The 17,364-nt window shown below is 44.6% G+C and overlaps 2 protein-coding genes across 2 annotated transcripts in view; both read left to right on the plus strand.

Annotated features, from left to right (window-relative positions):
* The first annotated feature begins 12,214 nt into the window (after positions 1-12,214).
* Positions 12,215-12,872, plus strand: LOC119321300. Its single transcript, XM_037595043.1, has 2 exons — positions 12,215-12,766; positions 12,858-12,872. The coding sequence occupies exons 1-2, from the start codon at positions 12,215-12,217 to the stop codon at positions 12,870-12,872; spliced, it is 567 nt and encodes a 188-aa protein (XP_037450940.1).
* Positions 12,873-13,364: 492 nt separating this feature from the next.
* LOC119322594 (probable beta-D-xylosidase 7) overlaps positions 13,365-17,364 on the plus strand; it is a 10,077-nt gene continuing 6,077 nt past the window's right edge. Inside the window, exon 1 of the mRNA XM_037596081.1 lies at positions 13,365-13,841. Within this exon, the coding sequence (XP_037451978.1) occupies positions 13,440-13,841 (402 nt within the window). The 5' untranslated portion in view covers positions 13,365-13,439. The remainder of the gene's footprint in view (positions 13,842-17,364) is intronic.

Raw genomic sequence — 17,364 nt, forward strand, 5'->3', positions numbered from 1 at the left:
GATACCAACGATCGAATCTCGGGCAAGTAACATACCGATGACAAAGGGAACAACGTATGTTGTTATGCCGTTTGACCGATAAAGATCTTCGTAGAATATGTAGGAGCCAATATGAGCATCCAGGTTCCGCTATCGGTTATTGACCGGAAATGTGTCTCGGTCATGTCTACATAGTTCTCGAACCCATAGGGTCCGCACGCTTAAGGTTTTGATGACAGTTATATTATGAGTTTATGAGTTTTGATGTACCGAAGGAGTTCAGAGTCCCGGATGAGATCGGGGACATGACGAGGTGTCTCCAAATGGTCGAGACGTAAAGATCGATATATTGAACGACTATATTCGGACTTCGGAAAGGTTTCGAGTGACTCGGGTATTTTCGGGGGAACCGAGGAGTTACGGGAATACGAGGAAGAAGCAATGGGCCTCATGGGCCAAGTGGTGGAAGAGAGGAGGCAGGGTGCACGGCCTCCCTAGCCCAAACCAAATTGGACTAGGGGGCCGGCCCCCTTTCCTCTTTTTCCTCCCTCTCCTTCCTTCTCCTTCTCCTTCCCTTCCTTCCCCTCTCCTACTTGGAATAGGGAAGAGAGGGGATCCTACTTGGAGTAGGATTCCCCCCTTGGGCGCGCCTCCTTCCCTTGGCCGACCCTCTCCTCCTCCCTCCTTTATATACGGAGGAGGGGGGCACCCCATAGAGACAACAATTGATCTCTTGATCTCTTAGCCGTGTGCGGTGCCCCCCTCCACCATAGTTCTCCTCGATAATACTGTAGCGGTGCTTAGGCGAAGCCCTGCGATGGTAGAACATCAAGATCGTCACCACACCGTTGTGCTGATGGAACTCTTCCTCGACATTCTGCTGGATCGGAGTCCGGGGAACATCATCGAGCTGAACGTGTGCAAGAACTCGGAGGTGCCGTAGTTTCGGTGCTTGATCGGTCGGGCCGTGAAGATGTACGACTACATCAACCGCGTTGTGCTAACGCTTCCGCTTTCGGTCTACGAGGGTACATGGACACACTCTCCCCTCTCGTTGCTATGCATCACCATGATCTTGCGTGTGCGTAGGATTTTTTTTGAAATTACTACGTTCCCCAACAGTGGCATCCGGGCCAGGTTTTATGCGTAGATGTCATATGCACGAGTAGAACACAAGTGAGTTGTGGGCGTTATAAGTCATACTGCTTACCAACATGTCATACTTTGGTTCGGCGGTATTGTTGGATGAAGCGGCCCGGACCGACATTACGCGTACACTTACGCGATACTGGTTTTACCGCCGTGCTTTGCACACAGGTGACTAGCAAGTGTCAGTTTCTCCAACTTTAGTTGAACCGAGTGTGGCTACGCCCGGTCCTTGCGAAGGTTAAAACAACACCAACTTGACAAACTATCATTGTGGTTTTGATGCGTAGGTAAGAACGGTTCTTGCTAAGCCCGTAGCAGCCACGCAAAACTTGCAACAACAAAGTAGAGGACGTCTAACTTGTTTTTGCAGGGCATGTTGTGATGTGATATGGTCAAGACGTGATGAGATATAAGTTGTTGTATGAGATGATCATGTTTTGTTGAAGTTATCGACAACTGGCAAAATCCTTATGGTTGTCTCTCTATTGCATAATATGCAAGCGCCAAATAATTGCTTTACTTTATCTCTATGCGATAGCAATAGTTGCAAGAGCAATTGTTGGCGAGACGACCATGTGACGACATATTGATATAGATCAAGATGATGGAGATCATGGTGTCATGCCGGTGACGATGGAGATCATGACGATGCTTTGGAGATGGAGATCAAAGGCACAAGATGATGATGGCCATATCATGTCACATATTTTGATTGCATGTGATGTTTATCTTTTATACATCTTATTTTGCTTAGTTCGGCGGTAGCTTTATAATATGATCTCTCACTAAATTATCAAGGTATAAGTGTTCTCCCTGAGTATGCACCGTTGCGAAAGTTCTTCGTTCTAGGACACCACGTGATGATCGGGTGTGATAGGCTCTACGTTCAAATACAACGGGTGCAAAACAGTTGCACATGCGGAATACTCAGGTTAAACTTGACGAGCCTGATATGGCCTCGGAACACGGAGACCGAAAGGTCGAGCATGAATCATATAGTAGATATGATCAACATAGTGATGTTCACCGTTGAAACTACTCCATCTCACGTGATGATCGGACATGGTTTAGTTGATATGGATCACGTGATCACTTAGAGGATTAGAGGGATGTCTATCTAAGTGGGAGTTCTTAAGTAATATGATTAATTGAACTTTAATTTATCATGAACTTAGTCCTGGTAGTATTAGCATATCTATGTTGTAGATCGATAGCTCGCGTTGTTGCTCCCCGTTTATATTTTGATATGTTCCTAGAGAAAAATAAGTTGAAAGATGTTAGTAGAAATGATGCGGATTGGATCCGTGATCTGAGGTTTATCCTCATTGCTGCACAGAAGAATTATGTCCTTAATGCACCGCTAGGTGACAGACCTATTGCAGGAGCAGATGCAGACGTTATGAACGTTTTGCTAGCTCAATATGATGACTACTTGATAGTTTAGTGCACCATGCTTGACGGCTTAGAATCGGGAGTTCAAAGACGTCTTGAACGTCATGGACCATATGAGATGTTCCAAGAATTGAAGTTAATATTTCAAGCAAATACCCGAGTTGAGAGACATGAAGTCTCCAACAAGTTCTATGGCTAGAAGATGGAGGAGAATCGCTCAACTAGTGAGCATGTGCTCAGATTGTCTGGGTACTACAATCACTTGAATCAAGTGGGAGTTAATCTTCCAGATAATATAGTGATTGACAGAGTTCTCTAGTCACCATCACCAAGTTACTAGAACTTCGTGATGAACTATAGTATGCAAGGGATGACGAAAACGATTCCCGGGCTCTTCATGATGTTGAAATCGACGAAGGTAGAAATCAAGAAAGAGCATCAAGTGTTGATGATTGACAAGATCACTAGTTTCAAGTAAAGTGCAAAGGGAAAGAAAGGGAACTTCAAGTAGAATGGCAAGCAAGTTGTCACTCCCGCAAAGAAGCCCAAAGCTGGACCAAAGCCTGAAACTGAGTGCTTACACTGCAAAGGAAATGGTCACTGGAAGCGGAAATGCACTGAATATTTGGTGGATAAGAAGGATGGCGTGAACAAGGGTATTTGATACTTGTGTTATTCGGTGTGTGCCTTACCAGTGTTTATAGTAGCCCCTGAGTATTTGATACTTGTTCGGTTGCTAAGATTAGTAACTCGAAATAGGAGTTACAGAATAAACAGAGACTAGTTGAAGGGGAAGTGACGATGAGTGTTGGAAGTAGTTCCAAGATTGATATGATCATCATCGCACACTCCCTATACTTTCGGGATTAGTGTTAAACCTAAATAAATGTTATTTGGCGTTTGTGTTGAGCATGAATATGATTTGATCATGTTTATTGCAATACGGTTATTCATTTAAAGTCAGAGAATAATTGTTGTTCTGTTTACATGAATAAAACCTTCGATGGTCATACACCCAATGAAAATAGTTTGTTGGATCTCGATCATAGTGATACACATATTCATGATATTGATGCCAAAAGATGCAAAGTTAATAATGATAGTGCAACTTATTTATGGCACTGCCGTTTGGGTCATATCGATGTGAAGCGCATGAAGAAACCCCATAAAGATGGATTTTTGGAATCACTTGGTTATGAATCATTTGATGCTTACAAACTGTGCCTTTTGGGCAAGATGACTAAAACTCCGTTCTTCGGAACAATGGAACGAGCTACTGACTTGTTGGAAATAATACATACCGATGTATGCGGTCCAATGAGTGTTGATGCTCGTGGCGGGTATCATTATTTTCTGACCTTCACAGATGATTTGAGAAGATATGAGTATATCTACTTGATGAAACATAAGTCTGAAATATTTGAAAAGTTCAAAGAATTTCTGAGTGAAGTGGAAAATCATCGTAACAAGAAAATAAAGTTTCTGCAATCTGATCGCGGAGACGAATATTTGAGTTACGAGTTTGGTCTTCAATTAAAACAATGTGAAATAGTTTCACAAACTCATGCCACTTGGAACACCACAGCATAATGGTGTGTCCGAATGTCATAACCGTACTTTATTCGATACAGTGCAATCTATGATGTTTCTTACCGATTTACCACTATAGTTTTGGGGTTATGCATTAGAAACAGCTGCATTCACGTAAAAAAAGGGCACCATCTAAATTCGTTTGAGATGACACTGTATGAACTGTAGTATGGCAAGAAACCAAAGTTGTCGTTTCTTAAAGTTTGGGGTTGCGATGCTTATATAAAAAAGTTCATCCTGATAAGCTCAAACCCAAATCGGAGAAATGTGTCTTCATAGAATACCCAAAGGAGACAGTTGGGTACATCTTCTATCACAGATCCGAAGGCAAGATATTTGTTGCTTAGAATGGATCCTTTCTAGAGAAGTGGTTTCTCTCGAAAGAAGTGAGTGGAAGGAAAGTAGAACTTGATGAGGTAACTGTACTTGCTCCCTTATTGGAAAGTAGTTCATCACAGAAATCTGTTCCTGTGACTACTACACCAATTAGTGAAGAAGTTAATGATGATGATCATGAAACTTCAGATCAAGTTGTTACTGAACCTCGTAGGTCAACCAGAGTAAGATCCGCACCAGAGTGGTACGGTAATCCTGTTCTGGAAGTTATGTTACTAGACCATGACGAACCTACGAACTATAAAGAAGCAATGGTGAACCCAGATTCCGCGAAATGGCTTGAGGCCATGAAATCTGAGATGAGATCCATGTATGAGAACAAAGTATGGACTTTGATTGACTTGCCCAATGATTGGCGAGCCATTGAGATTAAATGGATCTTCAAGAGGAAGACGAATGCTGATAGTAGTGTTACTATCTACAAAGCTAGAATTGTCGCAAAAGGTTTTCGACAAGTTCAAGGTGTTGACTATGATGAGAGTTTCTCACTCGTATCTATGCTTAAGTCTGTCCCAATCATGTTAGCAATTGCCGCATTTTATGAAATCTGGCAAATGGATAAACAAAACTGCATTCCTTAATGGATTTTTTAAAGAAGAGGTGTATATGATGCAACCAGAAGGTTTTTTCAATCCTAAAGGTGCTAACAAAATATGCAAGCTCCAGCGATCCATCTATGGAATTGTGCAAGCATCTCGGAGTTGGAATATACGCTTTGATAAGTTGATCAAAGGATATAGTTTTGTACAGACTTGCGATGAAGCCTGTATTTACAAGAAAGTGAGTGGGAGCACTACAGCATTTCTGATAAGTATATGTGAATGACATATTGTTGATCGGAAATAATGTGGAATTATTCTGCAAAGCATAAAGGAGTGTTTGAAAGGAGTTTTTCAAAGAAAGACCTCGGTGAAGCTGCTTGCATATTGAGCATCAAGATCTATAGAGATAGATCAAGACGCTTGATAAGTTTTTCAATGAGTACATACCTTGACAAGATTTTGAAGTAGTTCAAAATGGAACAGTCAAAGAAAGAGTTCTTGTCTGTGTTACAAGGTGTGAAATTGAGTAAGACTCAAAGCCCGACCACGACAGAAGATAGAAAGAGAATGAAAGTCATTCCCTATGCCTTGGCCATAGGTTCTATAAAGTATGTCATGTTGTGTACCAGATCTATTCTATACCCTACACTGATTTTGGCAAGGGAGTACAATAGTGATCTAGGAGTAGATCACTGGACAGCGGTCAAAATTATCCTTAGTGGAATAAGGAAATATTTCTCGATTATGGAGGTGATAAAAGAGCCCATCGTAAAGAGTTACATCAGTGCAAACTTTTACACCAATCCGGATGACTCTAAGTCTCAATCTAGATACATATTGAAAGTGGGAGCAATTAGCTAGAGTAGCTCCGTGCAGAGCATTGTAGACATAGAATATTTGCAAAATACATACGGCTCTAAATATGACAGACCCGTTGACTAAACTTCTCTCATGAGCAAAATATGATCATACCTTAGTACTCTTTGGGTGTTAATCACATAGCGATGTGAACTAGATTATTGACTCTAGTAAACCCTTTGGGTGTTGAGCACATGTCGATGTGAACTATGGGTATTAATCATATACAGTTATGAATATTGGTGTTAAATCACATGGTGATGTGAACTAGATTATTGACTCTAGTGCAAGTGGGAGACTGAAGGAAATGTGCCCTAGAGGCAATAATAAAGTTATTATTTATTTCCTTATTTCATGATAAATGTTTATTATTCATGCTAGAATTGTATTAATCGGAAACATAATACATGTGTGAATACATAGACAAACATAGTGTCACTAGTATGTCTCTACTTGACTAGCTCGTTAATCAAAGATGGTTAAGTTTTCTAACCATAGACATGAGTTGTCATTTGATTAATGGGATCACATCATTAGGAGAATGATGTGATTGACTTGACCCATTCTGTTAGCTTAGCACTTGATCATTTAGTATGTTGCTATTGCTTTCTTCATGACTTATACATGTTCCTACAACTATGAGATTATGCAACTCCCGTTTACCGGAGGAACACTTTGTGTGCTACCAAACGCCACAACGTAACCGGGTGATTATAAAGATGCTCTACATGTGTCTCTGAAGGTACATGTTGGGTTGGCATATTTCGAGATTAGGATTTGTCACTCTGATTGTTGGAGAGGTATCTCTGGGCCCTCTCGGTAATGCACATCACTATAAGCCTTGCAAGCAATGTGACTAATGAGTTAGTTGTGGGATGATGCATTACGGAACGAGTAAAGAGACTTGCCGGTAACGAGATTGAGCTAGGTATTGAGATACTGATGATCGAATCTCGGGCAAGTAAACATACCGATGACAAAGGGAACAACGTATGTTGTTATGCGGTTTGATCGATAAAGATCTTCGTAGAATATGTAGGAGCCAATATGAGCATCCAGGTTCCGCTATTGGTTATTGACCGGAAACGTGTCTCGGTAATGTCTACATAGTTCTCGAACCCGTAGGGTCCGCACGCTTAAGGTTTCGATGACAGTTATATTATGAGTTTATGAGTTTTGATGTACCGAAGGAGTTCGGAGTCCCAGATGAGATCGGGGACATGACAAGGAGTCTCGACATGGTCAAGACATAAAGATCGATATATTGTACCACTATATTCGTACTTCGGAAAGGTTCCGAGTGATTCGGGTATTTTCGTGGGTACTGGGGAGTTATGGGAATACGAGGAAGAAGCAATGGGCCTCATGCGCCAAGTGGTGGAAGAGAGGAGGCAGGGCGCACGGCCTCCCTAGCCCAAACCGAATTGGACTAGGGGGCCGGCCCCCCTTTCCTCTTTTTCCTCCCTCTCCTTCCTTCTCCTTCTCCTTCCCTTCCTTCCCCTCTCCTACTTGGAATAGGAAAGAGGGGGGAATCCTATTTGGAGTAGGATTCCCCCCCTTGGGCGCGCCTCCTCCCCTTGGCCGGCCCTCTCCTCCTCCCCCCTTTATATACGGAGGGGGGGGGCACCCCATAGAGACAACAATTGATCTCTTGATCTCTTAGCCGTGTGCGGTGCCCCCCTCCACCATAGTTCTCCTTGATAATATTGTAGCGGTGCTTAGGCGAAGCCCTGCGACGGTAGAACATCAAGATCGTCACCACGCCGTCGTGGTGAAGAAACTCTTCCCCGACATTCTGTTGGATCGGAGTCCGGTGAACGTCATCGAGCTGAACGTGTGCAAGAACTCGGAGGTGCCGTAGTTTCGGTGCTTGATTGGTCGGGTCGTGAAGACGTACGACTACATCAACCGCGTTGTGCTAACGCTTCCGCTTTCGGTCTACGAGGGTACGTGGACACACTCTCCCCTCTCATTGCTATGCATCACCATGATCTTGCGTGTGCGTAGGAATTTTTTTGAAATTACTACGTTCCCCAACAGCACCTCCCAATGGATGCAACTACATCTCCCAATACCCGTTAAGAACCGATGCAATTGCCAAAAAACAATCCAATATTATTGAAAAACAAGTTAAAAGGTGTTGTCGATATGTGTCCACCCACTTGGCCGCCACTTCTTGGTCCCATAGAGACACATCAATCTTGTAATGTTCTATCTAGTTAAAAGTTGGTCATCATGGTAACTTTGTGCACCTCGTTTGGGTCCAACAATCAGGCCAAGGCCACTTACAGACCCAACTTTATTATCTATTTGAGATATTTGATCTTCATCTATGCTCACAATATTTAGGTATCTTCTATCACATTCTTTGTTGTTCCTTGCTTGCAAGATTAGACCTGTGTGGACTAGTTGATCGATTCTTTGGTGTCAGGAGATCTTGCCCAAATTGCAGGCTCATGATGAGGACAACACTATCATGGATACAAGCACAACCTCCACTTCCTCCACATTTGATCAAGACATGGTGGTCAAGAAGTGTGATATGCTCTGGTGTTGTACAAGAAGTTCTCCCATGTCACTTTTTTTTGGGAACGAAGGCAAAAGATTTGTCTCATCCATTAAATAAGGGAGAATAGAGTTTTTAGAAGGTTACAAAGTCCGCATCCCACATCACTTTGGAATGTAGAGAAGTTAGAAATCAAGTTCCACACATCTTGAACTCATTTTTTAACCGCTGAAACAACATTGACTTCAAGTCTTCAAATGTTGATAACTTGGACCAGTGGTTTAAAACTAAGCAGACACATAGTTTGGCTAGATTCCATACAAGAGGGAACCATCCCTAGCCGCATTGGTTGAACAAGTGCTTGCGACAGTCAACGCACAAGAAGGAGCACTCACCCCCGGGGACGAACTCGATGGCGGGAGCACGTCACAGAGCTATTAGCGGATCATCTTAATCCTCAGTGGTGTTCATTCGGCCTTCATGGTGCATCTCCTAGCGATATATATTTTTAAATGACTGAGATTTATACATATATACTCCCTTTCTAAAGATCAGCTAAACTAAAAATAGTAAAAGCGAAAACATATGACAAGCTTAGGTAAAGCATGAACATGTGTGCGGATAGGATCAATCGAGTAGTAACATTAACTACTTGCATGTATAGTATCATCTTAAGAAATGTACACATACACATATTACTTATTAGTAAGTAGTAACTATTAGATAATACCCAACGCGTTTTGGCTGAAATTTAATATACTTTCATGATAACTGGTTATTTCACCATGATATTTGGAAGAATGATATGAAAACTAAAACTAAGAACATGTATAATTTCTTGTATTTAATTGGTGATGAGGTGGGTCTTTTTTTCATGCATGTTTGCATATTGAGGCGTATATTTTGCATGCATGTCTGTACGATGAGATGTCATATACCCATGCTGAACATGTTTGCATATTAAGGCGTATCTTTTGCATGCATGTCTGTACGATGAGATGTCATATATCCATGTTGAATATGTTTGCATATTGAGGCGTATCTTTTCCATGCATGTTTGTATGATGAGATGTCTTATATGCATGTTGAGAAAAATATGTTTATGTTGTAGATACAAAAGATTACTAAGATTAAATACTCCCTCCATTCCTAAGTATATGTACTTTTAGAGATTTCAATTTGGACTATACACAAAGCAAAATGAGTGAATCTACATTCTAAAATATGATATATATATATATATATATATATATATATATATATATATATATATATATATATATATATATATATACATGTCGTCTATTCTACAATCGATGATAGAATAATATTCTGCAATAATCTCGTACTGCCCGGAATAAAGATCTGGTACTGCTTCTGCATAACACAACTGTACTTCTTTTTCGTAAATTCGGTACTGCTCTTTTGTACTTGCGTAGTAATTCACTAATAGATTCTAAACCATTAATCGGAATTGCGCAAATGATATACCGTTGGAAAGCTACAAAATATTCTCAACTTTTTTATATTGTAACTTGCTTCACTTTTTTTAATTTTTTATTACGAATTTTCAAAAAACAGAAATCATCACAAGCTGAACGAAAAGTGTTTTGACCAAAATTCTTTAACCACTTATCGGAATATAGCAAATGATATACCATTGAGAAGCTACTGAAATTTACAAAAATTTTCATGTTTTAAGTTTTTTCAAATTTTGCACAGTTTTGGAATAGTTTTGAAAATACTAAAAATTTGTTTTTATTAGAAGAAGATCATGGATCATTTTTGGATATTGAAATGATGCAGATGATATGGCGTTGGAAAGGTAGTGAAATTCCCATCTTTTTCGTGTATTTTTTTTTAATTTTACATATTTTTTGAGCAGTTTTGAAAATACCGAGATTCATTCAAAATAGATGAACAATAATTATATATTAATTTTTTAACCACTTCTCAGAATAGCGCAAATGATATACCGTTGGAAAGCTACTGAAATTTACAAAGGTTTTTTGATTTTTTTTTCAAATTATGCATAGCTTTGAAACAGTTTTGAAAATACTAAATTTTAGATCTATTAAAATATGATCATTGATGTTTTTTGGACCTCGAAATGATGCAAATGGTATGACATTGGAAAGGTATTGAAATTTAGCAAATTTTTGTGTTTTAACATTTTTCTAATTCTTCATGGTTTTTGAACAATATTCAAAATACCAAGATTTTTCCTGTTACAAGGAAACATAGTATTGTACTTCTGTGGAATATGAGTTTCTTACTGCCGGACAATAAAGAAGTTTCTATACTTCTCAAAGTGATTAAATTGTACTGCCCCTAATTTTTTTTCCAGAGAACTCAAATTCCCTCCACGTGTACCCTTGTACTTCTGTGGAATATGAGTTTCTTACTGCCCGATAATAATAGTAATAATAATAATTATACTCCTCGAAATGAATAAATTGTACTGCTCGGGTTTATTTCAAAAGAACACAATTTTGCCTCGTACTTCTGTGGAATACGAGTTTCGTACTGCTCTGCAATAAATTCTTTTTGTACTACTCAAAATGATTAAATTGTATTGCTCGTAAATTATTTTATATAAGTCAGTTTCCTTCGACATGTATCTTGTACTTCTTGGGAATATCAGTTTCGTACTTCTTGATCTTATAGGGTTTGTACTTCTCAATTACACAATTTTTATTAAGGCTACTTTTGCATTTTTATCTGCACTGCTGCTTCTCTTCACTACAGAGAACCTTTTTGCACTTCCCTAAGCTTGCTAATTCCACAGCTCCAAGTAGCAGCTGCAAAAGATGAGTACCAAATTAGCATAAAGGACACCCTGTACTGCTACTTCAAACTACTCGGTACTTCTCTCAGTGTAACTATGGTACTGCCTCCCTAGCAAGAATAATTCTCAGCAGGTACTTCCTCGCTCGCATGTTGTACTGCTCTATACTTCTACCTAAATATTGTATGTACTTCCCGTTACTGCTACCTTTGTACTTTCCGTAATTCTCCACTCAGGAGGTCAAAATTTCATTCAATCTCCTCGCCGCCCGCCGGAGTAAAAAGAATGCCACAGAATGCCACGATGAAGAGAAATACATTTTACCCTTGCACCTCTCGCTGGAGAAGGAGCTCGTGCTTGTGCTCGATGTTTGGAACCCGGAATAACCCCGCACTCGTAGAATACGAGTTTGGTACTGCTCTGCAATAATTTTATTTTTGTACTCAAAATGATTAAATTGTATTGCTCGTAAATTATTTTACATAAGTCAGTTTCCTTCGACATGTATCTTGTACTTCTTGGGAATATCAGTTTCGTACTTCTTGATCTTATAGGGTTTGTACTTCTCAATTACACAATTTTTATTAAGGCTAGATTTGCATTTTTATCTGCACTGCTGCTTCTCTTCACTACAGAGAACCTTTTTTTGCACTTTTCTAAGCTTGCTAATTCCACAGCTCCAAGTAGCAGCTGCAAAAGATGAGTACCAAATTAGCATAAAGGACACCCTGTACTGCTACTTCAAACTACTCGGTACTTCTCTCAGTGTAACTATGGTACTGCCTCCCTAGCAGGAATAATTTCCAGCAGGTACTTCCTCGCTCGCATGCTGTACTGCTTTGTACTTCTACCTAAATATTGTATGTACTTCTCATTACTGCTACCTTTGTACTTCCCGTCGAACACCTCGATGGTAGGGATACACAGGCTACTACTAGTCTATTTCGCCGCTGCTCGAGCTAATCCGCTACGCCGGGGCGCGCCTCCGCCCGGCGCCCCGTACCGCCACCATCCATGGAGATCTCCCTGGACGCGCTGCTGGGCATGCAGCGGCACGGACAGGACCTGGCCTACCGCCTCGTGCATGGCGTCTCGGGGCTGCTGCTCCAACTCCACGTGCAGACGCCGCCGCTCAAGCTCCTCCCCTTCGACATCGAGCTCCCCGCTGCCCCCTTCGCAGTCAGCGTCGACCTCCCGGCCGTGGCCGTCGTGTCCTTCGTGGAGATCGGCGGCCTGCTCGGGCAGGCCGGGCCCCACCTCGGCGGCGCCGTGCAGCATCTGTCGCGGCAGCTTCCCGCGCCGTTCCGCGCGCGGCGCCGGAAGTGGGAAGGAGGCGCCGCGCCGCCGACGCCCGCGACGGCGGTGGACGAGGGGGAAGCGGGGCTCGCCGCAGAAAGGGCTGCCGAGGGTGGGGTAGCCTTGGAGGGTGTCGGGGAAGGAGGCTCCCTTGAGGAGGTGGCTGCGGCCACTGGGAGTGCCGCTGCCGCCAGTGCGGCCGGGGTCGGGGCCGAGGGTGCTTGGTCGGGGGATCTGTTTTCAGGATCCGGGCAGGTGTTGCCTGGTCGGGTCGGTCTTCGATTCAAAACTACCTTATATAGGGGCTTGCCTATTGTAGAATATTCACATGATACTAGTATATAATACTACCTTCATATAGGGAATACTATCATAAAGTACTCCCTCTGTCCCAAAATATAAGAACGTTTTTCATACTACACTAGTATGAAAAACGCTCTTATATTTTGGGACGGAGGGAGTAGTATCTTAGATGATCGTATTTATTGTCATGCATGACACAAAGTAGTATAGCATTTAACATGATACGGTAACTACCTATGTTACTTTAACCCTCTTTTTTTTCTTTAATTGTGTATCACATAAGCATGTTTGCTAGTCCCAAGTGCATGTTACCGGTTATGTTACCCTCGCTATGGCCAGCCTAAGACTACCCACAGTAGGAGTAATATAGGTGATAACATGATACATATCTAGATAAAATAGATTATGTGACAAACAATTAATGAAGAAAGAGAGGCTTGAAGAAAGAGTATTTAGGAACGAGGGAGGTACAAGCGAAGGCAACCACACTTCACTCCCGTGAACCCGTAGTGCATGTGCCATGTGCGCCGCGCCATTCGCTTCATATATACCCCGATACAGCCAAGCCAGCCAGCCAGCCAGCCCGCCTCACTAGCGCAAGTGAGTGACACTTGTGACAGTTTGCACGCGCGCTAGAGCCATGGGACGTCGCACTCACGTCGTCCTAGCCGCCGCGGCGCCAGCGCTGCTGCTCGTCGTCCTCCAGCTGCACGTGGCCGTGGCCGCCGACCCGCCCTTCTCCTGCGGCGCGCCGTCGAGCGCGGCGTTCTGCGACCGTAGGCTGCCGATCGAGCAGCGGGCGGGGGACCTGGTGTCGAAGCTCACTCTCGAGGAGAAGATCTCGCAGCTCGGCGACGAGTCCCCGGCCGTGGAGCGGCTGGGCGTGCCGGCGTACAAGTGGTGGTCGGAGGCGCTGCACGGCGTCGCCAATGCCGGCCGCGGTGTCCACCTGGACGGCCCGCTCCGCGCCGCCACCAGCTTCCCGCAGGTCATCCTTACCGCCGCGTCCTTCAACCCGCACCTCTGGTACCGCATCGGCCAGGTACGTACACACGCTCGTCCAGTTCTTACTGCTTCATTTTTACCTCGTCACTCTGCTTTTGTGGTTCATTTACGACCGAGAGCACTCTCGGCCATTCATTAGAATGTGTAGAGGGGCTTAACGTTCAAAGGATTTGACACCATCAGGAAAACAAAGGAACATGGCGGTAACAATGCCGATGATCAAAGAACACGAGTGTGGTTTTCTGCAAAAAAAGAGAACTACTTTTGGGCCTATTTTTTTTTTCTTGATGGTACTTTTGGGCCTAGTTTTTGTTCATAGGGCCTTGGGAATTAAGTATTTCGTGTAATGGGGCACGAGGTTGCCCGCAAACCGGTAAACTATCACCAACCGGGCATGTCACTTTTTTGATTTTTGAGCACCTTCCTACCAACTGGTACGAACGTGGTAGGTGCATGCAGCTTTTGAGTTTTGTCAAAACTCGAAAGTGTGTGATCTGTAATTCCATTGATGTCCTTGCACTGAACTTTTTTTTTGCGGGGTGTCCTTGCACTGAACTTCTAGAAGGAGGAATACCACAATGCACACAAACAGAACAAGTGGAAATGGTTGACAACCTCATATGATTGGTATATCGTAAAAAGACCGAGACACTCATACTTGGACCGAGATTCCACACCGCGAGATACAAAACATCCCCTGCCTCCACATCACATAGTTGAAGAGGATGTTAGAATTAAACTGTTGGCAAAGGTGGACGGGAAGATATTACTCCCTCCATTCCAAAATAAGTGTCTCAACTTTATATTAACAAAGTTGTACTAAGCTTAAAACACTTATTTTGAGATGGAGGGAGTATTTGTTAATCAGGTTCGTCGCTCCTACATCCATGGAGCATGATCATCATGACCATCGCGCCACGGCCGGATCCAGTCACCCCTACCAGGGACGTCTAGATTGTTTCATGATCTAGCTTGCCAGTTTCTTTTGGCTGCTCCATTGTGTCTTTATATGTTAGGCATGAGGGATATTTACACGTGTTTGATTCAAACCCCTAATCATCCACATATGCAAGTCTAATCATAGGTTAATACACACATTCAACACCAATTCCAACTTATGGATGCATCTCCTCCCGTGTCGCTCCCGCGGCGGCCCGGGAGCAAACCCTAGCCGCCGCCACTAGTCACATCCCGCACATCCCCCTCCTCGCCGCCGTCGGCAGGCGTCGCCGGGCGAAGCCCGCGCGGCGTCGGCGGCGGCGGGGCCTTCTGGTCGGTCTCGGGCGTGGGAAAGGGCAGTGCGGGGCGCTCCACCTAGGCAGAGGCGAGGGCTCGCGCGGCGTCACGGGTCGATGACGACGGAGGAAGGTGGGTGGCGGGCCTGCCGTTTCGCTAGCGCTCGTGCTGGTGCGCGGCGGTTCCCCTCTCGATTGGTGGCTCTGCAGCTTGGGGCCGCTCGATCTGCTCGGGTCCATCTCGTCCAGATCTGACTTCCTCGAGGTCCGGCGGGTTGGCTCACCCAGCGGTGGCCTTGGCTATGGCTTGGCAGATGCCTAGAGGGTTGGCGGCGGGGTCTGGTGGTCTTCGGCGGGTTAAGGAGGCGAGAGGATGACGGGGTAGTGCTCTGCTGCAGCCGCCACGCCATGGTGAAGTCGGGTGGTGGTCAAGCACGGCTGGTCGCTGCGGGTGACTCCTCTGGATTTGGATCCGGTGGGTCAGTTGGCAGGGCTGCTTGCGACCGTCCTATGGAGGTGGAGGTAGGAGGAGGTGGGGGAGATGTGGTCGCCGGTGTTGGTTTTGGGCTCTGTCTCTGGCTGGCGTCTGCGGTGGGTGCAGAACTAGGATTCCTTTGCCTCCGGTGGTGCCTTCCTGTACGTGGAGTCAACGACGCACGACTCAGGGTCTTGCGCAGGTGGAGGTTGGTGGCGGTTGTGGTGATGGCATTGGTGCAGCGGCTTGGATCGATCCACCCTTCCGTCGTTGGTGCTCGAGGTGAGCAGTTGCGGCTATGGAGGGAGGGCTCCTTCTAGACCTGGTGAGGACGCTTGCCGCGGTCAGGAAGGGGATGGTGAGGTCTCACGCTCATGGGCTTGCTGAACTATACAGCCAGCATGGTGCGGGGAGGACCGGGATGCGAAGTCTCAGGCGAAAGCCTAGTGCCGACCTCATCGGCAGCGATGATGGTGACGCCTTTGGGCGTCGCTTCTCTTCTTGAAGTCATCATCGTGGAGCTTCTGTAGCCCATTCTCTGGTGTGCTCCGGGCGAAAGCCTTAGATTCTTTTCTGAATCGGACGACGATGCCATCTTTGATGTCATTTTTCCTCTTGGGGATGTTGTCTTGGAGCCATGTTTCGCGGCTGGTCCTTGATGTCTCGGTTGGAGCGTGGCTGGTTTGTTGGAGTGTATGGTGGTGGCGGTGGAAGTGATATGTGTGGCGGTCATTGCCTTGGTCATCTTGGTGCTGCTGGCTGACCACTCTGGGGGCTCGTGGCGGCGGTGAGGTCTCGGAGTTCGGTGCCCTTCGATGACGCTTGAGATTTGGTTGCCTCAAGTGCTCATGCTCTCTCTATTTGTGATGGTGGCTGTGGTGTGGCCTAGAGGAGGTGTAGGGCTGTCTCGGTGGAACATTGCCCTTCGGCACTGTCTGTGGCTTTCTCTGTCGCGACGTGCCTCGGCAATGGGATGCCCTTCGACGGTGGTTGCGACTTCCTAGCTCTTCAAGGTGCAGAGAGATTGCAGGGCAGGTGGTGACTTCTTATCTACGTCTTCTCGATTGCGGATCTCCTTTCGATTGATCCAACAAAGCTAGCTCTCGCTCTTCTCGGTCTGCCTGGTGGTGATGGGTGCTAAGTTTTTGGTGTTGATTGCTCGTTGTAGCTCACTTCTTGTTCTCCTTCTGTTGTTCTTTGTTCTTCTTGTGTGTGTTGTAGGTCGCTTCTTGTTCTTCTTCTGTTGCCCCTTTTCTTCTTCTGTGTGTTGTAGCTCCTTGTTCCTCTGTTGCACCCACTCTGCTGTCTCTCAGTGTTAGGTCGGGTGCTACCTGTTGTATCCACCTTGTTGTATCTCAGTCTTATATATAATGAAAATGGTTCAGGCCGGCGTAAGCCCGCCGTAGCACCGTCAAAAAAAAAATCCAACTTATGTGCTGGTGGTGGTCATGCCCCGTGGTCACAATTGGCGCACACCAAGGAGCACTCACCACCCGGGTCTGTCTTGTCGGTTCAAGAACAACCACAAAAATGTTACCCATACCACCTCACCTGAATCTTTGTGGTGCATCACCAAACGGTGTACATTTTTATATCATGAGAAGTTCTAAAGAATTTGAAGGATTTGACACAAACAGGCACGAGCATAAAATATACGACATGTTGCATGCACGTGCATAGGATCGAGTTCCGACCACCTCATGTGGTCAATTTCCAGTGGTTGGTTGTGACCGCTCCTCTGGTCGTGTCACTACATGTCCGTCCTATGTTATTAAGCTCGCGGCCATTGCCACTACTTGTTGATGATGTCCCGTCCCTAACGAAAATTTGTACCGTTCCGTGTGATGGTG

This window comes from Triticum dicoccoides, chromosome 6B, assembly GCF_002162155.2.
Source record: "Triticum dicoccoides isolate Atlit2015 ecotype Zavitan chromosome 6B, WEW_v2.0, whole genome shotgun sequence".
NCBI classification, from domain to species: domain Eukaryota; kingdom Viridiplantae; phylum Streptophyta; class Magnoliopsida; order Poales; family Poaceae; genus Triticum; species Triticum dicoccoides.